Source organism: Corvus hawaiiensis, chromosome 10, assembly GCF_020740725.1.
Source record: "Corvus hawaiiensis isolate bCorHaw1 chromosome 10, bCorHaw1.pri.cur, whole genome shotgun sequence".
In the NCBI taxonomy this organism is placed as follows: Eukaryota; Metazoa; Chordata; class Aves; order Passeriformes; family Corvidae; genus Corvus; species Corvus hawaiiensis.
Genome location: NC_063222.1, coordinates 17667417 through 17690195, shown reverse-complemented (window position 1 = coordinate 17690195; position 22779 = coordinate 17667417). Strand labels below are relative to the sequence as shown.

The 22779-nt window shown below is 45.8% G+C and overlaps 1 protein-coding gene across 6 annotated transcripts in view; it reads left to right on the top strand.

Moving 5' to 3' along the window:
* The first annotated feature begins 15059 nt into the window (after positions 1-15059).
* Positions 15060-22779, top strand: part of TP63 (tumor protein p63) — an 83851-nt gene continuing 76131 nt past the window's right edge. For 2 of the 6 annotated variants that reach the window (XM_048314773.1, XM_048314772.1), the window contains exons 1-2: positions 15062-15173; positions 15917-16049. In XM_048314773.1, the coding sequence (XP_048170730.1) occupies positions 15100-15173; positions 15917-16049 (207 nt within the window). In that variant the 5' untranslated portion in view covers positions 15062-15099. Of the gene's footprint in view, positions 15174-15916; positions 16050-22779 lie in introns of all 6 variants that reach the window. The other 4 variants (XM_048314769.1, XM_048314771.1, XM_048314774.1 and 1 more) reach the window with 3 other exon arrangements.

The following is a 22779-nucleotide window of genomic DNA, read 5'->3' as shown; positions in this document are numbered from 1 at the left end:
GTGCTGGAATGCACTGCTGGAGCTGCAGCCCAGCTGAGAGAGGGGCACTGGGTGCTGATGGGGATGTACATCATTATGCAGAAGTGAAGGATGCAAATGTAGCTTGTGACTGAAGTGGGGTTGTTTGGACAGGTGTATCCTGAGTCTGCTCATCTTTCTTCTTAAACAGAAAGCACTAAGAGATGCTAAAGTTCAGCAGACCTCAAAATCTTTCTCCTTCTACTTCCCTTGTAAAGGGAAATCCTCAAAATCCGGAATACACACACTCAGCGCTCTGGCTCCTGGGGCTCGGGAAGTGCGGCTGTAACGAAAGAAGCACCTGCACTGAAGTGCCAGGCCACTGACCCCCGTGAATTACTGGCTGGGATGATACCGTGGGAGCTCATCCTGTGCTGCAGAAAACCCAGGTCAGCTCTGAGTCATAAAAAGAGCTGATTATCTGAAACAGGCGGGATTTCCACCTTCCAAGAAGTGCCCACCTAGCTGCAGCTGAAAGCCACTAATGTAAGATGAAGAAGGCACTGTAATTATGATCAAAGTCCAGCTGTTGAGAGCTATGTAATTAGTATCTCTCCCCAAAGCTGCTTTTTTTTCAGCTAATGCCTGGTTGGGGGAGTGATGTTTACAGATAAGTTACTTGTGTTCTTGGAAATAATGGTCATTAGGCTGTGTTTTACCCAGGAGCTCTCTTCTTTGGGGGCTGTTGGGAATGCACCTGCTGGTGCACTGGACTGCAGTCCTGCCTGCCCTGCTCCTCCCTCTCCCCATGCCCAGGCTAATTGGTGGCCTCAGGATTTCACATCATTGCTGTGTTGAAGGTGTTCACTGTGGCTCACTCCTCCCTTTTGAATGAAAGGGCTCTCACACAAGCTGCTCTTTCTCCTTTCATTTCTTGCTTTGTATTCTCAGCACAATGTGATACAGTCCAGCCTCCCAATTCTCACTAATAACAGAGGAACAACCCTGAAATCCTCTGGTCTCTGCAGCATCTGTGCTGGAAACCTGGTTTTTCAGACATGATCCTGGATTTTGAGGAGGTTGCCAAAACCAAAAAATCAAACAAAATCCCCCATCCACGTATGTAGAAAAAAAATTTAGTTTTAGAAAACAATGAGGAAAACTGTCAGAAATTAGTTGAGGAGGGTATTAGAAATCAGTTGGAAAGGGGGGGAGTGTATGAGCCATGGAAGCATCATCTATTGGGTACTGTATCTGGATGGATTTTGGTGAGCAGGGCCTGGCTCCAGCCAGCCAGAGCTCCTGGGTTCAAAGAGATCTTTCATCAGGAGCATTGCATGCGTCACTTCACCTTCCCTCATTGGTTCCCACATGTATCAAACAGGGCTGGTGAATGGACTGCAATTATCAGAGAGGAGTCTGGCCAAGGTTAATGCTGCAGTGCAGCACATAGGTGGAAACTCACTGTACCCTGTGCTCATCACTGCCAGTAGGCACTAATGAGACTGCAGGCTTCTCTCCCTTGGTTTGGAAGGGGGCACAACCAGACAAAATGTGCTGGCTACAGGCAGCAGAGTGCTGCGTCCCCTCATGGTCATGAATCAATGCTGGAGTCATCGGCTCTCCTTTCACTTGGGTATCAGCTGGGTGACATTGTGACAGAGATTTGCTTAAGTTGTCATAGGGTTATGTCCCACAGGACCATCTCATCCCATGTGCAGGCTCTGCAGAATCCTTGCATTTGGACAAATGCACATTTTTTCTCTTTCCTCATACTATGTTTGCTGAGGAATAACTGAACTCCTGCTATGACAGAATGGACAAATTTCAGTTGCCTTCACCTATGCAATGGGAGCCTAAATTTGCTGTGTTGGCAGAAAGACCTGAACTCAAGTAAAGAAAGACGCATGACTTGGTATAGATCTATTTGCAGAAACAGCCAGTGATAGTGCAGGTACTTTCCAGAGACACACAGAGGGCCCAGAAATTGTTCTGAGCAGCTTGTGGTGTGCTCAGAGCAGCTGGTGACTTCTGAAGGAGCAGAATTGGCTCCATGCAGGAAGGAAAAGTGGAGGGGAGGTGGAGGTGCTCTTGCTTCTGGCCTTTGTGAGCTCTCCCGTGGGGCGGTGGTCACCTTCACGGCTGTGCCGCTGCCCCTCGTAAAAAATCCATGGGAGAAGGACAATAGCTGGAGCCAGATGCACATGAAGGGACAGCATTCCATGAGCCAAAACAACTCCTGCAGAGTGGCCTCCTTGGCAGGAGGGCTTTGCAGTGCAGATGCTGCCAGCATGGGACCTCTTAGCTGCCTCCAGCACCTTGCCAGGGATGCGTGCTGCTGGTGGTGAGGAGGGGAGGGTATGTATCTCATCCTTGAGGTCTGTTCTTTGGTCACTGTCCTGTTCTTGTACTGCAGTCTCCCCAGAAGATGGGTTTAGAAGATAGAATTTTTGCAAAACAATGCTCAAGAGCTGCACATTAAACCCTCTATCCTCTCTGTTCTGTCCCTGCTGGACCTCTTTGCTCCACAGTCACTGACAAGGACAGCACCTTTTCCTCTTCAAAACAGTATAGGCTTCTCAAGAAAATATTTGTCTGCTTAGAGGTCCTTTTAGTGCTGCTTAAAGGATTAAAGTGGAACCAAACCAACCGTTTTCTGTTTTTTCTCAGATCCCAAAGGACTGTTAAGAGAGTATGTGAAATCATTCATGGGGTCCCTTGTACTGTGAGGAGAGGAGAGCTAATTCGTAGTGCCTTTCTCAACTTTCAAAAACCCTGAAGAAATTAAAGAAGCAAGTTCTTAACAGTTCAGAGATGTTTAGGGTGTTCATGGTACATGTTATAAGTTACAATTCCATGCTGGTTTACATTGTACCTTCTGCTACCAGCTAATTTGCAACAGCTCCTTTCAATAAACACACGGATTTCTGGCCTGATACAAAGCAAAAGGGCTCAGCTTTTATTTGGAGAAAGATAAAACCCTCTGCTGTTCAATATGTGTCCAAAGAATATTGAACCCTTATAAAATAATTTTAATAGGGGTCATAAAGTATGGGGGAGGAAGGAGGATCTTGGATGGGGAAGAAATCAAGGAAACTTGGCTTTCAATTTGGTGCCTGGCTCTAAGCTAGTTTTGCACTTATGTGAAAACTTCCTGGGAACATGGACATTGTGGTGGGAGCCAGTGGTTATTCTGCCACACAAATTTTCACTTCTGTTTACCTTAAAATTTTGTAGTCCATGATCAACACTGAAATAATCAGAAGGAAAATGTTTTGTTGTAATAGATTTCTGAGGTTTGTTTGACTAGCTCTGCTGATAATAGATAACATCTGCTTAGATAGCTTCATGAAAACGTCTGTATCTGTTCTTAAGCTTACTTGGGAGTTTTTGGTGCCTGTTTACAATCACTCCTGTGTAGCAGATCATCTCCCCACAGGATTTTGCTGCAGAGTCATTTCCAATCAGGTGTTTAAATGCTGGTGGTCTGATGTGATAAATACCAATACACATAAGCAAGGGGAATTCAGTTAGTGCATGGAGCTATAAAGAGAACAGCTACCTCCCTGAGTGAGAAGGGGGAAACCCTGAAGTAAGTGATCAGGGCTTCTGTAGGTTCTTTGCAACACAAAAATAAGCCTGCTTACAAAACCTTGCCCTGGGAGGTTCAGTGCCTGTGTGGTTTAGTAATGTTGATAGGCACAAAAGTCACTGCAGACTGGAGAAATGCATGGAAAGGAGCTTGAATTGTGCTGGTGAGCTGGATGCTGTGAACAGCAGTGGGTCAGCTGTGTATTGCCAGCAGTGTCTGGGGAGCAGGAGCTGGGGGGGCACAACAGTGGGATGGCTGGAACTGTTCTCAGTGGGGTATATGAGGTGGCTGTGACAGGTGTGAAACTAGTTCAGCTGGCTCTGAGAGTTAACATGGGCATTAGGTGGTCAAATATTACAGGGTTAAAAATCTCCATGTTAAAAAACACAATTACTTTACACAATTTTCCAAGTTTGGTTGTTCATATTTGTGAATATTCCTCTTAAAATATACAGGCTGGAAATGTCATTCCTGTTTTTGATGGAAAGGGAGATGCTGTGTATTTGTAGCACTATAGTAGCTACAGCTTTAAAATAATCACAAGCAAAAATCATAAATCACATTAGGTGTGGCAATGTATTGATAAAATTATAGGGAGCCAACCCTGTAATTTCTTAGCACCCAGCATAGTTACAAAAGCAAAGATCCTGTGAGCGCTCCAGGTAGCATTCCCTTACACACCAGCAGTGCTCCTGACAAACAGTTCATTTGTTCCTGTCTTCCAGGACTATAATCTGCTCTTAATTCTTTGTCCTTCACCTGCCCTGTCTTGGAGCTATTTTGTGACACACAGAAAGGTTTTTGCAAGTGCTCTTATTTTTGAGAGAAGGATTCTCTGCCCTTGGGCTTAGGAATAGCCTGCCACAGAGTTGCTACACGCTGAAAAATGCAGCCCGCATGGTATTTACAAGAAGACCTCCTTTTTCTGTTGGAGTATCACTGGTGGCAAGGGTGAGGAATGGGAGTTAATGTTCAGTATCCAAACCACACCAGATTTCACAGGTTGGCTAGGGCGGGTAACAAGTTTGGAGAGCTTCAACCAAATTCATATTACAGGAATCTGCACTTAACATCTGCTTCGCTGGTGCTTCTGTTTTGCATTTTAATTATTTACTGAAACTCCGGATGTTGCTGTTTACAGTTTCCTGCTTCTAAAGAGTTCTGGGGACTTTCTGTATTATCATGATGATTTATTTGATATTTTTTTAGAATTCAACCTTTGAGAGAAAGCTTGAGAGAGGGACTTTATAAGTCCCCTGAGCAGTTCATAAGGAGTTTGTGTAACTAAAGACAGAAGCAGCTTTTGTAAGAGTAGGTACCTTAGGGAGCCAAGTGTCTTACCTGGCTCAACACAAAATGTCACAAGCCTTTTGCAGTAGGCAGAGAACCCTCCTGTTATAAAAAAAAACATGTATTTCATGCTCCCTGTCTGTCCTCCTCTTCTCTCACTATATTTATGTGACTAAATGCCCTGCTATGCATAGTTTCCCAGGGCTGAAAACCAGTGTGGGCTGCATGATTTCTCTTGCTTTGCTTCCTCTTGATGTGAGGGGCCATGCTGAGATGACCCATGTGGGATGTCCTCTCACCAGTCTCTCCCCGCCACCTCCTCAGGGTGGCCAAATTTGGGAAATGCCTGTCCTGTATGGGCCGGGACAACAGCAGCTCAGCACCTGCCCTTGCTGGAGGTTACAGCTGCAGCACACCAAGCACTTGGGCAAAAAAATTTTTATTGGGTAAATGCTGTGATAGCAGGAAAAATACTGATGACAAAATCTCAAAAGAGGGGAATTTGGTTTAGCAAACCTGAGGAAGGTCAGATTTCTGGCCATTGCTTCTCCAGAACTTTTCAATTTTCCTTATTAAATATCTAAAATCACTAGAGAAGAGTTGTGATGAAGACCTGTAATAGCTGTATTTTTCTCATGACTGACACCTCTTGAAAATGACCTTGCCCACTTTTATTTCTGGGGCTGATGCTTTATTTCTTTTAATATTCCCTGATGCTGCAGAGATTTGCATATCTGGAAAAGGATATGGTTAACCAGTCTAGGCTGCTTCGGGCCTTTAACACTGCTCCTCCAGGAAAGATGAGGGGCCTCCCCATACTGTGCAAGAGCAGAGGGGTCTGAGTTCCTACTTCCCTACGTGCCCTCAGGCACCTGCTGCAGATTATTGATGGTGGACGAGTGGGCCATGGAGTGATTTTGAGTTAGGCACTGAGCCAAAAGATGGTCTCTGTTGCTCTGCTGTCTTCAGCTGAAGCTGAAGAGTTTGGATGTGGCAGAAGAGCTGGAGGCAGCACTGACCCAGCAGGAGATGGCTCAGCAGAGAGCTGTGCTTGTCCTCTCCTCCCCTGAGAGGAGGCAGCATCGCTCATTTTGTCCTGCTGTGAAACTATCAGGGCTGTCTGGCTACAGAAACTCTTGCATAAACTTCGAAAGATAGACCCAAATACATGTTTTCAGATGGGTATTTGAAATAGAGCAAATGATATCTATTACTTAGACCAAAGAGATTAATTGTTTTTTAAAGGGACTTGCAAATGTTTTGTGGCTTCTGAACAGTTTGCCTGTAAAGTTTTTCTTACAACACTTATTTTTGGACTTGGACCAAAAATACCTCAGAATTTTGAGGGTTGGGCCTGGATTTTCCACTTGTGCTGCTTTTGAGAAGACTTTCTCACCTACTGCAGTAAAAGATCTCATCTCTGTCCAGCAGCTCTGACTCTTCCCTCTCCAGATGGGCACTGCTTTTCACCACTACTACAATAGGTTTGGGAAAGGGATTGACTGGAAAAGTGAGTTACAAAATAATGCAACTGCTTTTAAATTTGTTTTGGGTTCAAGGCTTTGTTAAAATTGATTATTTACATTTTCTTTTATTATCTAAATTTGTAAAGTCTTGAGACCATGTTTCCCTAGAGATGCACCGATTGTTAACAGGTCTCGGTGGATTTTGCAAATTCGGGGATACTGTTATACCTTAGGAATGGAAGAACAAAGCTGGACAGGTCACCCAGGGGCTGGGGATTGAGCTGGGTGTCCTGAGCTCCAGGTTTGCATTCTAACTCTGGGCTTCTCGACACAGGTTGCTCAGGTCCCTGGGTGGTCTTCTGTGGGTTATGAGGAGTTTTTACCCCAGAGTAGAAAGCACCTATTGCAGTGGGCAGGTGGAGGAATTGCTGAGGCAGTGCTTCACCTTGGTCAGGGCTGAGAAAGGGAGTGGGTGTCAGGGCTGAGCAGAAGGGGAGGGAATGTCCATGGCTGAGCTTCTGAGGATGGTTAAGAAGGGAGTGTCAAAAGCTGAGTGGGAGATAAGAGACATCTGAGAAAGTTCACAAGATGCTGAAGGAAACCTTGAAGGCAAAAAAAAAAATCAGGGGTTACAATTAGGGGAGAGTCTCTCTAGTGGTGGTGGAGTGCTGAGCTGCCTGAAACCCTGAGGATGAAGACATACTTCTGTGATGTAAAAGTGGTCACTGTTGTCAGGCTGACAATGATGATATGTAGATGGCTGATTAGATGAGATGTTGATATGAGATGCAGTGGGTTCCAGGGCTGTGGAGGTACTGAAATGGTTCAGCTTCAAGAAGCCATTCCCAGCAGTTTGCAGGGAGCAGGCCATGCAGGGCTCATGCTGGGAACCCCAGTGAGAATACAGAGGGAGTCTTTTTCTCCCAGAGGAGCTCTGCAGCCAGCACTGGGGCAGGGCACTGATGTGGGGCACAGGGCTGCAGTGATATAACGTGCTTTGAGGGCCGCCACAAAGCTGCAAATGTTGCATTCACTGCAGGCATAGTCTTACTCAAGATGACTCTAACTGAAAGGAGATGATGAAAGGAGAAAAATCCCCCATGTGTTTTGCAGCATGGTGAATTAGGAGGATTACTCTGTACAGCCAGTTTCACTTTCTTTGATATAGGTCAGTGTTGCCTGTGCACTGAAGATTTGAGTAAAGAGCAACCAGGAAGCTGAACCATCCCTTCCTACCCCTTTCCATTCATCTCACACACATATGCTTCCAAAAGACAAATCTAAGTTACAGGGAGATCAGAATGCACTGTTAAAGTAGACCCTACCAGAACGCTCAGCATTCCTGTGAGACAGAATTGCTTTATTTCCTCTAAATACCATATAGCTCACAGTGAAACAGGGTGTGTGCAGTACAAGCACCCTTTGCCTAACGAACAGGAGAAGCTAACAGCCCTCCCTGGTCTGTCCTTGACAGATGCTGTAGGACACCAGCAGTGTCACAGAGCCCTTTGCTGCTGCCACTCCCTGTTCCTTCATGTGTTCCCTCATCTCCTTGGCTGTTGGCCACTTCTGAGATCAGGGTTCACCCTTCTGCAGTCAGCTTCTTTCATTTCCTAATGCATATCCCTTGTGCCACTCGACCACTTTTGTCACAGCTGCCCCTCCCCATAACCCGTGCTGCTGTCTACGTTTTTTTGTGAGACGCCAGATCTGTGAAACATTTGACAAATGTGGGAACTGGGAAAAAAACTAAACCATAGGTGGAAGTTATATTCTCTCTCAAAAGAATGCTCTGTTGGTGTTTGTTACTCCTTACATTATTGTCCTTTCTAACCCGTGCATCTGTAAGCGTTCTTTTGGAGTTATTTTCTAGGACTGACACATAGGAGCAGCGTTATGTGCAAAGACAATCTGAAGGGTTTAAAGAAGTTGCTGGAAAACTAAATTTTAAAATGCTAAACCTGAAAGTTCGGCTCAAAATCGAAAGGAGAATAAACACTCGTGAGCTCAGTTCAGCACAACCTGCCTTGGTCAGGATGGGAGTCAGTCTCTTTTGGGCTCATGTGAGCTAAGGCTTTGGAATATGGCATCAGGCAGAGAAAGAAGCAGGAAAATGCATTCTACAGTGCAATTCATGCTGGGAAGAGAGGCTGCTTGTTGATCAAGTAGACATAAAAAGAGGCGCAATAGAGGTTGATGAAATTCAACTGCAATCTTCTCTGAGGGGGTGGAGAGCCTGCCTGTCTCCCATCTGGCTTTCATTTTGGCCCCCCTGTTTAGAGGGTAGCAATGAACCTGCCTGATTTCCAGAGGTCTCTAACCTTTGGAAAAGGGTTACAATGAGGTGCTTCCAGGGTGTGCTCTGCTGGCTGAGAGTGGCTGCTCCAGGCATGGGGGACAAGAGTGCTCTGCACGTTGGGGAATTCCAGATGACATTGCCTGCCAGGCGCACGCTTGTCCCGTGCTGCCAGACCCCGCATCCTTCTCCTCTTGCACAGCTGTGAGCTTCATTAGGTACTGATGTCTACAAATCACTGCTGTGTTACAATGCAGAGCAGGGGGAATTCCAGCAGGATGAGGGCTGCCAAGTTCCTCCAGTTTTAACGGTGTGATCTGAAAAGGAGCCCCCTCCCCACTCAAAAACTAAAAATACAACTGACACCGAGATTCAGGCATTTAGGCGTAATGCTCATGAACTTTAAATCATTTGTTTACCATTGCTTTTGATGCGCTTCAAGGTGTAACTGGAGAAGGCAGGGACGAGCATGTGGATTGGGATTGCTGGAGCTGAAGCTGCCGACTTCTCTGTGACTTAAATCTCTACCCAGCTCACAGCCTGTGATGGTTGAGAGCTAATATATTAACCTGCACATGATTTTAAGGGGTTAAATGCTGTGTCAATCAGGAATAAAGATTGTCTTTTAGTCTGGGTTAGAATTCTACTTCCATCCTGAACTCTGTGTGTGTCTAAAAGCTGGTCACGGCATTTCTGCAGCTCCTTGGTTTTCATTCCTGGGCATCAGCATTTTGGTGCCTGAAGATAAATGAAGTTTGGGAGTTTCTTAGTGCAGGAGGTACAGTGTATACTCTACCTGAAGAAATTAAGGCCTTTCTGAATTTCTCTATCTAAACAGCCAAAATCACTAGTTCCTTTTAGAGCAAGCACCAGACTGGGACTCGGGTGACCGAGGTTGTATTTATGGCTTGCTGACTAATGGTGAGTAATTCGATGACCTCCTGGTGTCTTAGTTTTCTCCCAGGTAATATGGGAGTAATCACACTATCTTCCTTTGTAGAGCACTTTGAGAACTATGAATAAAATGAGCCACATTAGATATCATTATTTAGACGTTATTAATCATTTGTTGGGTACATTTGTATAACGTGGAAGTGCTTTCTTCATAAGAACAGATGTTCTTCTCTCTGCATCAAGGTTTCCTGAGTACTTCGCTATCTTATTCTTTAGGGGACTGTATCTTGTGAAAAAGAGAAAAATTTTTAGCTTACAGAGAAAGACTTCTCTGGCCCATCTGCATGTCCACTGACTGAGAATACAGGCTCAGTGATAGAAAATTGTACACCATTGATAGACATCTCGTGGGGAGAAGCAGAAACCAACATCCTGTAGTTTTGGCAACAAGCAGAAAAAAAGCTCCAAATCATTTCGCTCATCCCTGCTGTGAAAGATTTCATGTTACAAAATTTTACAGTCTGGCTTTACACCAACATCAAGCCATGAAGTTCTGCACCTATAAACCATACTGATAGTTTCTGAGAACTTGCACACTGTGCAGGAGAAACACAAACCAACCCAGAGCTCCAGCTTTCGAGAGAAGCTAAGGAGAGCAGGAGGTGCTTGGACCTCTTCAAACCCAACACAGCAGCTTCACTGAAATACCTTAATCATTTCTGGTTTCCTCATAAGCCATGCTATTAACCCAGGAGTAGTTCAGAACGTTGAAGAACCAAGCCCGTTTTGGATGAAAAAACAAAGGAAACCAGCCACTTCTTGGTTGCGACAGTCTTTATTTTTGGAATGAGGTTGCTGGACTCACACATGCGCCCCAGTGGTGCTTGGGCTGCACCCTGTGTCAGATTTGACCCTCTATCAGCACAAGCAGGTGGCATCTGCCTTTAAGGTTCAAAGCTACAGAGGAGGGGCTGGGCTGTGCATGTTCAGTGTCAAGCCTGGCTCTTGCTGTCCTCGGGAGCTCGTGGCTTTTCCCCAGTGGTAAGTCAAACCTGGGTGTTTGGGGTTTAGCCCTTTCTAAGAAAGACTGTTTGCAGTGAGAGGTGGCATTTTGGGTGAGAAGTGTTGCTGTATTGCAGTAGTTGAGTTTAATAGTTTTCTGTCATTGTTTCCTGGGGTGGAGAGTGGTTTGTTTGCTTTATCTTTAATCTCTTTGATATGAAGGTAGGAAAGGGGGAAGTGTGGTGAAGAATGGAAGGATGGGCTCAGAGTGAGCAGTGGGAGCAGAAATGGTCTTGTTGTCTCTCCCCTTCACCACCGTGTTTATGTCACGCTGGGCCCAGCAGTCAGGGCTTCATTTCCTCCTGTGGTGGGATCCTCAGCTCCAGGGAGAGGCAACAGCAGTGTGGCTACAACATATGAGAAGCAAATGCTGTGCTTTGCTTGTTGGTTTTTGGAAGGGTGAATTGGTTTTTGGTTTGGTTGGTTGGTTTTTTGTTGGCTTTGGGGTTTTTTTGTAAAGTTTAACATTCCCAGCCTTCCGGAAGACTCTGAAATGGAGGAGTGCTGTCTGGGCACAGCTGCAGGGACATGTTGCTATCACTGCTGTGTTTTGCAGAGATGTCACTCATCAGTGGGATGGCAAAGGGGATCAGCTGGGACACAGACACAGCCCCACTCAGGGGGGCTGCAACACAGCTCTGCTGGGGGAGTGCTCAGGAGACCGCACAACAATCAGCGTGCCTGAGGCTCCAGCCCACCTAGTGAATTTGGAGAAGTGCTTTCACCTGGACTCGGGGCTGCTCTTGTTTCAGCCAGATAAATAGGATAAAGCTGACCCAGACCTCAGTGGAAGGGTAGTGCTGTTTGAAACCTGTCTTGGGATTCAGTGGCTCAGGAGCAGTGTCTCAGCACTGCACAAAGAACACTGCTCTTGGTAAGGCGCCGCTTCTCTAAGACTTAACTTGCTATGAATAATCCCCTGGTGGTTTTTAAAGGAGGGGCTTGTGGATGCAATGTCCTATTCAACTTGCAGTTTGAAGGGGGCTGTAAATCCCCCTGTAGTTCCTGGTGCAGTTAGTGCTCTCTGTGAAAAGCATCTTGCCAGATAGTTCAGCAGTCAATGCAGGGACTTACCTTGTAGACTTAAAACAGAGGCAACCCAGACAAGACTTACTGCTGTGCCTTGTTCTGTTGTAGCCAGTTTTTTGGTGTAAGAGGCTGCGTTTAGTAGTGCTGTGTCCTGTGATGGCCTTTGGGATGAGCAGTTATTGGTACAAGGATATTGTTTAAGTGTCTGTTAATAAAAAAAGCATCTGGTTTGTAGAAGCAATTGAAGCAATGCAATCTTGTAATTAACTTTAGGCACTCAGAGATTATTTTACTGCAAGTAGAGCATTTGCTGATGTGGGAGAAGACCATTAACTAAAATAGTGAAATTTACGCACAGATTTGCTTAGGCTTTAGCTGTTACTTTCCAGTGAAAATTCAGACACTGAAGTATGTGTTTAGTAGTCAAAGGCTTCTCCTCTATGTTGAAGGCTGTTAGTTAAGGAAAATAGCACTAGGTTTAGATTCTATTAAGACCACAGGGAAGGAGACAGTTTATCTTGTGTGCAGCTTTGTGCTGAGCTGAAGTTGGTTTTCTTGCATTTTGACAGCCCTTTCCCACCTGAGAGCAGGGTGCACCAAACTGAGTAAAAAGCAATGTTTACTACCTCTGTAATGCTATGGCCCTCTCACTTGTCTTGCCAAAACTGACTGCCTAATCTTGCTGCCTCCTTTGGAAACAGAGCTGTACAGGTAGTAAAGGTGTTGCAGAGAGTGTTGAAGGAGTCTTTGAGAAAACATTAATCAGGAGACTCCTTGTGCTTGGTGTAGGGAAATGTGCCTTTTTGGCCATCAGGTAAAATTTGGTAATGCTTTACCTAGAAACAGTAAGCTAGGAACTTGGCTGGCTACAGGGATAAAGGTGATGCACCTGGAAAACATCCTTCTTTGGAGAAATTTAGAGTTGTGTTTAGTAGAGGGATATGCACCAGCTGTGTCCTTAACTGGTCCAGTGCTTTCCAACAGTTCTGTTAGCTGCAAAGGTGTAGTGTCAAACCTGGCTTTATCAGTCTGAGCAGCTGATGTCTCCTGCACTGCTTGGTTGGGGTGGGTTTATGGAATTCCTGCTGAACAGGACCACCAGGACCAGAGCAGACAGGGTAAACTGGGACACTTTGCCTTTTCAAGACTGAGAACTTTGTCCAGAAGTGAACCAAAGCTGGGGCATGCCATGGCATGCAGGAACCTTGTTGCACTGAGACTTTTTGAAGCAAGGGTCTCCAGGGAAGGTCTGTTCTGTTATAAAAAAACAGACCTTCCCCAGAGAAGGAAAATGAAAAATTAAAACTTCTTTTTTCATTGAAGTTAGTTCCTACTTATGTAGTGATGAAAAGTGATTTTTAGTGTACAAGTCAAGAAGAGTTGTGATAAAATTCAAGAGCAGTTGTGGTAAGTGGCAAAACAATTGTTAATGATGAGCACTTCGGTGGCTTGGGAGAACCCACTGTGGGATTTCTCTGCCCATTCCTGGCGGTCAGGACTGGGTGGAGGGTATTGAGCAATGCCTGTGGTCTGTCTGGGTTTAGCAGCAGAGCAGGTTGCAGAGCTTCCCACTGTGCTCCTCCAAGGCTCGTGGTGGCATTGACCTGCAGTTTATATGACAGGCTTTAGGCCAGATCTGTTCTTCTGTGTTTCAATGTGGCATTCTTGAAAGTGTCTTACCAGACTGCAAGCCTGAAAGGAGTAGTTTTGGGTACTTTGTGGGATAACTGCTGTTCTCAGAGGATTTGTGATTATTTTTTCACATGTAGTATGGGCATGTGCTCACATCTGTGAGGCAGAGCTATTAGCTGTGCACGTCTGCATTTCATTTGTGTCTCTGGCTGTTCATAAACTTTTACATTATGCTGGAGGTTTTTTTTCTTAATTACAAAAAGGATGAGAAACTGAAGTGATACTTTCACCTCTTTCAAGGCATGCCCTGCTTTGGCTCCAGGGGGCTTAAGCCACTTTGATTTCCCTTAGCTTAGGATAACAGTCTGCTCTTTTTTTTAAGAGCATGCAGTTCTGTGGACAGCAGAGGTGAGGAAAGCCCTGCTTTTTGCAGACCAGAGTCGTCCTCAAAACTTAAGAGGCTTTAAAAATCCAGTAAAGAGGGCTAGATACCTTGCTGACAGCAGCCAGAAGTAAATACTTCAGGAAAAGTGGAGTAAAAGCACTATAGTGTGATCCTCCCTCTGAAGCACTCTTAATTTTGGCAGCTTAATAAATTAGGGTCTTCCATGCAATTTGTTTAGACCATTGTGTTAAACAGGACCAATATGTGCCAAACCAAATATTAGTCCAATTCTCTCTGGAATCCATTTATAACCTTGGCTCCTGCCACAGCCGTTCCCCTGGCAGGGAATGTGGTCATTCACTTGCATTGTGCTGAAATAACTCTTTTATATGGGAATTTTGCAGGATGGCCCCAACCCTGCAGCAGGAGAGGTGGTCACCTGCCTCATACTCTGAAGCTAAACTGAGAGGTTTTATCAACTGCAAATATACTGGAGAAATTCCTCCCGCCCCCTTTACATCCCTACAGCCGTCAAGTATTTTGACATGGGTGTAAAAGCTGCTGTGTTTGAATTTAGAAATTGGCCAGTGGGATGAGAATGTGCAGCTGTGGAAGGCACGAGTGCTCCAGCTCTGTCACTGCTCCTCTTGGGCCCACCTATTTCTGTGAGGCTTGTGGAAGCTTAAAGGGATAAAAATGGCCAGGGTAATTAGCAGATCTGGTAGAAATCAGTTGGTCTGGCTCAGAAATTGCTGGAGGTGAGAAGGCAGTTGACAAGCAGATAAAATCTCATGTGATTGAACTTATTTCTGTAGAAAATAAAATAAATTATTTTTTGATTATTATTATTCAAATTTTAAAAAGAAAACAAAAAAAAACCCCCAAACCCAAAAACAAACAAACAAAAAACCAACTTAATACTTAGTTCAAAACCTCAGCTGCAGTGGCTGGGTGTAGGAGAATCATCCAAAGGCATGCCATTTAGACAGGCAAACAGCCAGGGACATTGGAATCACACACTGCTTAGCTGCTTCACCTGCTGCAAAGGCTACCTGCTTCATATGGGAAGTTGATTATTTGGGGGTAAAATGGAAATGGGATTCTTCCCCCCTCCCCCCCCCCCCCCCCCCGGATTCTTATGACACAGCATCCCAGTGGACTCTGAGGAGTATTTAACTTACTGGGAAGGGTGGCCAAATCCTCTCCCATCTAAATACAGCATCTGCAGCAGTGTGGAATGTGTGTTGTACAGCTGTGAATGTCTCAGGCATTCAGCGCGTCTCCTTTTTCACACAATAGCTTCTATTTATGGGTTTTCATTGAGCTGGACTCATGCATTCAACATGTCTTTGTGTGTGTTTTTCTTTTGTTTTTTTTGTTCTTTCCTTTTTTTTTTTTTTTTTTTTTTTTTTTTTTTTTTTTTTGCTTTTGTTTTTTAAGATTTGTAGAAACTCCGAGCCACTTCTCCTGGAAGGAGAGTTACTACCGATCAGCCATGTCCCAGAGCTCTCAGCCCAGGGAATTCCTCAGCCCAGAGGTAATCCAGCATATCTGGGACTTCCTGGAACAGTAAGTAGCCCTTATGTGGAACATATGGAAGATGTTTTAGGGCAGGCTGCCTCTATAATCAGGCTGCTCAGGGGATTGATGCTGGGGAGCTTGGAGTCTTCTGTACTTGTTAATTAGATATGGATGTGATGATTGGATGTGTCAGTCCGTGGTGACTGACAGCTCTTGAGCTGTCCAGAGGTTCTACACACAGGCTGTGGGGACCAAATGCAGCGGTCAGCAGTGACACTGACTCTCTGCCAGGCCTCTGGTGGCTGAGCTGGCTGCTTCCTAAGGCACATGGTTGGCATTTTCCCTCAGGAAATGGGCCCATCACTCTGTGTCCAGGCTGCATGTTTTCCCCTTGCTGATACCAGGGAGGGAGAGGAGGTGAAGATGGTGCAGAGTTCACCCTGTCATGTCCATTGAATGAAAGAAAACTGACTCTGTTCCCATTCCTGGCTTGCCATGACTGATGCTGAAACAGTTACTGCCATAAATCCTCCATGACTTCTGTCTTTCAGTGATTGGACTCCTGTGCTCTTGCCTCAGAGCAAGTAAAATGTCCCTCCAGGCCCTGTCCTGTTCAGGGGCTGCTGTAGTACAGTGGTGAGGAGGTAGTTGTTCCTTAGTAATTCCTTACTTTGCCATGAGACTGGCTCATAGCAATGCCGAAGTCCTGGGCACGGGGGGAAGGGAAGGAAGGCGGGGTGGTGGGAAATAGAACTTGGCCAATTTTAACTTCATTACTGTGTTCTTTCCAGGCCAATATGCTCAGTTCAGCCAATCGATTTAAACTTCATCGATGGCCCATCTGAAGATGGCTCCACAAACAAAATTGAGATCAGCATGGATTGTGTCCGGGTGCAGGACACGGAGCTGAATGACCCAATGTGGGTGAGTAAGGAGACACTTCCTTAACCTTTGGGGCAGATGGGGAGTTTTTGCAGGAGCTATTCCAGCTGCGTTGCCCCAGGGCCATCTTCCTACCTTGGCTGGCTCCTCACCTGCTCCTCCTTTCCTGCAGCAGCAATGGCAGGAGAAGGGGATGAGGCAGCCGAACTGGCAGGAGAGCTGAGGAGTCTGTTGCACTGGGTACTCAACCATCCCTGCACTCTCTCTGCTTAGAGATAGTTTGTGTGACCTCAGGGTTAAAATAGTTTGGATTCTGGGCACAGTTGCAATTTTGCTGACCAAGGCTAGAGGTTCTTCACTGGTTTTTCTTCTCTTGAGGGTCACACATGAATGAAAACTTGTTTTCAGACCATGGTTGGGTTCTTTTCCCCTCCTGTTTCTTCAGACTAGAGAGTGTTTGTAATGACTGTTGGCCATGGGGGTCTCAGGGATATGGCTCAAGACTGGAATGTAGATGAGGCACTGGTGGTTGCTGGTTCATTGCCTTTTGCACAGACTGGCCCTTTCTTAGCAATAGCTCTTCTGAAGAAGTGCTGTTCTTGCAGGCTGGAGCAGGAGGTATTTCAGGAGTCTGAGTTGTTCATGTCCTGTTTCTGTTCTTCTTGGGTTTTGTTTACTTTGGGGTACAAATAAAGTATAGTTTGAAATTTGTGTTGGTATCTGTAAATATTCTTGTTGTACTGTTTCCATCCTGAGAAACTGTTGTCATTTAACTCCCTGGCTAATCAACCACAGCTTTTAATGTGCCCAGTGATGGTGTGTTGGCAACCTGTATCCCGGTAGTGTTTGTGATCTGGAGGATTGTCTGCAAAGAAAGAGCTCCTGGTCATTCTGGTTGCAGTCTCTGGTGACAGGAGGTTTGACCTGTTAGTGCTGCTCTGGTGTGGCTGTTGGGGAGGCTGTAGTCCTCTTTCCAGGAAGGTTGCAAAGGGTTAAAAGGCCAATTTGAGGTTGGGTATGTGCCTGGCTAATGTGGTGAAGCTAATCCAAGTGCACAAGGAGAGGTGACTGATGTCAAGTCTGGTTATCTTTTGATTCACTATTTGATGGGGCACAGAGGGGTGAGGTACAAGCCTTCCATCTGGATCTTGGCTTTTTCCACCATTACAGCACAGCTCTAGTAAAATGGTGTCTCTTCAATAGTCCAAAAGATTCTACACGTTTACAGGAGCTTCTGATTTTCAAAATGGATAGTAATGGTCTATTTGAACTATGTCCTCCTAAAAAACGATCCCCAATGGTTTAAAGATCATCAGCAGTAACTTTTCTCCTTCCATGCTCAACTCTGGATTTGTGGCATCGAGCACGAGCTCACCTCCCCATCTCCCGTTCCTCCAAGCTGTCTGCAGAGCACTGTGGTGGCTGTTGGGCTCACTGCAGGCCTGTTCAGAGTCTCCCTTTCCCATCAGTGGTGCAGTGAAGCATGAAAGTCCTTTTCCCTTGTTAAGGTGAGGTGAGTGCTGGTGCCTGGGAAGGGGACAAGAAGCTTTCTCTATGCAGTTACTTCTTGCTGATGATGGGGTTGATCCCAGCCTTGCAGGAGGCATTTCTGGAGAGGCCAGGCTGCAGGGTGACTTCTTCTTAAGAAGTCTTTTTCACTGATGTGACAAGCTGAAGGGGGAGTGGGGAAATTCCATCCCATCCTCACCCTTACTGTAAAGGCAGCAGCTTGGAGAACATTAATGTATGTACATTAATAAATGTTCCAGTTTGTCTTCAGTGGAAGACAGCACCTTCTCTCAGTTGAATGCTGGACAAAAGCCTTCACAAAGCAAAATATGCATTGCAAACCTGTGCAAACAGCCCGTCTTTTAAAATGAGGAAAGCTCTTTTTACTCCCCTTACCACCACCACCACCTCCCTATAAATTTGCAAACATCCCTGACAGGTGACAACTCCCCTTGCAGAGAAGTCTGTGTTTGCTTTGCTGTTTCTGGGGCTCACCGGCGGCTGCAGCTTTCATTGGCAGAGAATGTGTAGCCTGGGGCAAGGTGTTTGCTTTAATCTGAAATACCTTACAACTCTCTTCCCCTCCAGCTTCTCTTTTCCTTTGGATAGCTTCGGGGCACGAGCTTCCCTTGCACCTGTCTCTCCTGTAACCTCAGCCATGTCACTTCTAGACAAGAGGTGCTGCACGCAGCTGATTGCAGCAAAGGGTTGAAGAGGGCAGATAAACACAAAGGAATGCAGCAGAAACAGAGGGGCCCTGGGAGATGAGCACTGAGATCAAGGCAGAGTGCTTTATGGTATCACATTTGTCTTAGGAAAAGACCAAGGCCAGTTTTTCTCCAAAATGCATCACCATGTGAGATTTAAATGGGTGCAGAGCAATTAGGAGTGGTTTATTTGAAACAATTGTCCTTGTGTGGACTTTAAAGCAATTCCCGTCAGCTTTTAAAATAAGCTTTGCACCTTCTTGCAATTTATGGCTGAAAAATGAAACTAGCGGTTTTAAAAGATGTCATTCCTTGATCCTAAGAGTTGTATTGGTGAGACCTGTGATTTTTTAAATTATTTTTTTAAATCATTATTTGACTTTTGGGGGTACAGGTGCTTGTTCACAACAGAGATAGCAGTAGGGAAGGAGCTGCAGTGCCTGAAGAAACTGTCCCATCAGTGGGCTGGAAAATGAGCATGAGTCCTGCCCTGCTGAACACCCATCAGTTGTGTTCATTGCCTTGAAAGTGCAACTGTTTGGGGAGAGACCTTGGGAGGAAGGTTGGGTGATGCAGAAACCCCTCTCAGCTGGGCTGTAGCCCTGTCTCTTGCTGAGACCTTGCAGTTCTCACGTACTTGTTTTAAGGAAGAAATAATATCCTGTGCCTGTATAAGAAAGGGGTAAGAGAAACTGGTGATCTGCACTGCCTTGGAATGAAAATATCTGGGGGCATCAGGAAGAGGTTTCTGGGTCTAGTATAACATTAAACAGTCAGCAGTCTTCCCCAGCCATGTGCCTTGTGACTGGCTCTTTCACAATGGGTGGCCCATCCTGGCTGTCAGCTGTGGCCCTTCCTTTCCCCTGGTGTGAACCACAGGCAGACTGGGAAACCCCAGCAAAGATCTGCCTTTTTTGCATAACTGGAGTGAAGGGCTGGTGGGCCCTGTGGGTGTGGAGAACAGTCAGTTTCTGACATGGCCCTGGTGTGGGAAGGAGCTGCAGATGGCCAGGAAGGTGAGTTGAATATGTGTCTTTGGGGGTCTCCTGCCATTCATTAAGTGTCCAGAGAAGGTGGTCCCCAACCTCTACTCTGATCAAGGATGTAGCCAGCAACTGTGGGGTGTGGTGGGGTGATGTCTAGCTCCCTGCATTCAGGATGAACACTGATTGCAAAGCCTGTATCCTGCAGTGCTAGAAATCAGGTAATGTTATAGCAATTTTATATTTGTGTCTGACTGGTTAAATGCCCTGGAGCAACGGGGAGGAGGGGTCTGGAGATCTCTGTAGAAGCAGGCGTGTGGCAGTGCAATAACCCCTGCATTGTCCCGGAGCCCTCTTAGGGCTGTCAGCCTGCCCTACCAGGTGCAAAATTGCTTTCTTTTACCATCCCTCAAAAGTCCTGTAAACTGCTCATTGATGCTGAGAGATGCTGGTCTGGACCCAAACAAAGCTGCTTTGGGCTAAGGACTTCAGCAAGAGCATCCTGGTAAAAGTGTTATTTGCGGGGTTTGCAGAGTCTCTAAGTTGTCTGCCACCGCCATCCCACCAGTGTGGCCAGGGCTGCGGGGACCCTGTTTGCAGGAGCTGGAGTGCTGTCCCGAGGGATGGAGCAGCTCATCCCCCTCCCCCTGTGCATACCTTCCTGTCATGCCCCTGAGCGAGCCGTCCTCCCGCAGCCCCTTGCCTAACCAGTTCAGTGGAATGCCTGCTCCCCAGACAGTGCCGTGGCCAGAGTTTTCTTAACCTGGATCCATCCCTCCCCATAAAAGGCAGAGAGAATTCCTTGCCTGTTTTTTTGCCTTTTTTAAAAAATTCATTTGTGCTCCCTCATCTTCTGCAAATAATCGTGGGGATTTGCTGTGTGTGGCTTGATTAGGCAATGCTGAGCAGCCTGTGGGCTGGGTTTCTGCCCTGGGGATGGTGGTGTGTATAGGGCTGGGTTTGGGTGTACAGCTTTTTGGGTGTCCCAAGCCAGGTAGCTACAGAACTTCCAGCATGTGTTTCATAGTTTGAAAATTGAGAGCTTCAGCTCTGTGACTCTGCTGTTCTCCTTTATGCACAGAGGTGGAGATGGCTGTAGGATAGACTGGATGCATCCTGTGTAGGAAATGGAGGAATCAAGACTCTCAGCCTCAGTCCTTTTACCAATGACACATCTCAGAGTTGGTATTTGATGCTTCCCAATGGAAACAAGAAACCTTTCCCATATTTAATCTGCTGTAGGCTCATGAAGGAGCCACCCAAGCCACCTTGCACAGGATACCTTCCCATGCTGCAGCCCAGCAAGCTGTAGAGGAGCTGCTCTGGCCCAAGGTGGATGCTGGCTCTCTTGTGCATGCCCTCAGCCTTAGCACCATGTAAATCAGTAATTCATATTTGATGGCCATGCACTGAATTCCTGGTCCCCATCAGCTGGGAGCTGTGGTCGGGATCAGCTGTGCGTCTGTTGGACAGACCCAAAAAGCCCCCACCCCACTGTCCTGCATGACTCTGCTGCATCCTACCCAGCACTTCAATATTAAAGCCCAGGCTCTAAACTCTGTTAATTTTAGTTGCTTCCTTAGAAGTGTTTTTCTGGGTCAGGAGAGGAGAACTCCACTTGTTGTAAGGTAATGGGTGAAGAAGCAGATGAAAGCTGGTTATGGGGTGGTGGAACTGTGGGATGGGAACGATGTCCCTGTGCACCCACAGCAGGGTGGGGAGCTGATGTGGTGAGCAGTGCAGGAATAGTGCCTCAGTGCAGGGACTAACTAATACATGGTGTGTGCTGCTACAGGCTCTGGCAGCTGCCACAGCTCTGCATTTTGTTGGGAAATGGTTTTACACCTGGAGGATGAGGCCAGTTTGATAAGGAGATGTAGCAAAGTGGCTTGTGTGGCCATCCGTTTCCATTCCCAGACTGACTATAGAAAGGAAGGAAGGACTTTGTACAGCACAGGGATGTGATCAAAGCTTTTATTACTGTCTGGTTTTTGTTTGAGAGAGTTTGAGGCTTGCCAAGTTTCTCTTCTTTGTGGTTATTTATTCGTTCCATAGCTGTGCAAAGAAAGTTGAGATTATGCAAAGGCATTTCCATAATGAGCAAAGGCATTTTTCTATTGGAAGCTTCCCTCCAGCACCTCTTCTGTTTGCAGTTGAACTCAGAAGCTCTCCTAATTTAGGTTTGGCTTTGTAATCCCGCTGGATGTTTAATCTTTCACTGTGTAGGTCCCTCCAGATGATTTAGTCATCACATTTAGGGCTGCAGATCCAGATCTAGAAATGGTCAGTTCTTTCAGATAAGAATGAATGTAAAGAATTTATCTGTACATTTAGTTTGACCAAAACATGAAGACTGTCCTCATCTTGTGTGTAGCAGGGCTCTAAAGACATATTTATGTTTCTTTAGAATAATTCTTCCCTAGCTCCCTTTCCTGTGCTCTTTGGCCCTAGTTCTGGCTGCAGACCATGGATGGCTGCATTTCTTCTTGTAGGAATGCTGCCAGTTGATGAGTAGTATCCTTACACCAAGTGTTTTGTTCTTAATGTCAATTCCCAGGATTCTCAATGGTATTGAAGAAAACTAATGGGTGATCTGTCTGCTGTGTGATCATTTCGGAAACATATTTAAAATTCCTTTAAATTTTCTTCCCTTTCAGCACCTTGCTATACATTCATCTTGGGAAGGAATAAACTAATTCTGAGCTGAAAAGCACAAACCTGCTGGGAGAGAGTCACATATGAGATGGGGTGTTTCAGGAGGGGTGGCTTTAACTCCCTAACTCTATTTCTACGAGCACCTGAAGTGGAAGAGTGTGGTAATTGGAGTCCTGTCCTCTGCCTGTATGTAAATGCCTCCAAACAAAAGGTGCAGTCACTTTAGAAAACATCTTCCTCAAGCAGCTAGGCCTGCCTCCAAAGGTTTCTGTGGTGCTACACATGCTCCTTGAGCAAGTATGGAGCAATAATGTGTTAGTGCTTATTTTACATCTTTAAAAGGTCTGCACAAACACTTAATTAAAAGGCATCTTGATCTTGAAGCAGTAGATTGTAGGCACCTTTGCATCTGGAGCAAGTTTAAGGTTTATGGTGTCTTGATGGGAACTTCACTCATTGTTTCTATCTAGTTGATAGGATCCTCTTTTTCCCCAGAATTCACCTTCCTCTGGACATTTTGGTTTTGTGTTGTTATTTTTTGTTGGTTTTTTTACTTTTTTTATTCTAAACCAAATTGTTTGAAGAAAGAAAATAAGGTCCTTTTCTCTTGTTAGCTGGAAGTAGGGTGATGAATTGAGCTGTCCATATCCAGCCAAATGAAAACTTAGTGGAGCTTTGTGGCACCCCTCTTTGTGAGGTGACATGAGTGGAGGATGGGAAGTACCTCATAGTGCTGTTTCAAGCTGCAGAGCTGACCATGCCAGGGAGGGGGTTCTCTTTCCAGGCTAAGGCAAACCTGGAGCACAGCCCTGGGAATGTCCTGCTCCCCTTCCTTGTCCGGCACAGCCAAAGTGTCTGTGCTGCAGCCAGCTGTGGGGTGTAGCTTTTGTTTTAAAAGTTCTCTCTTGCATTAATTGG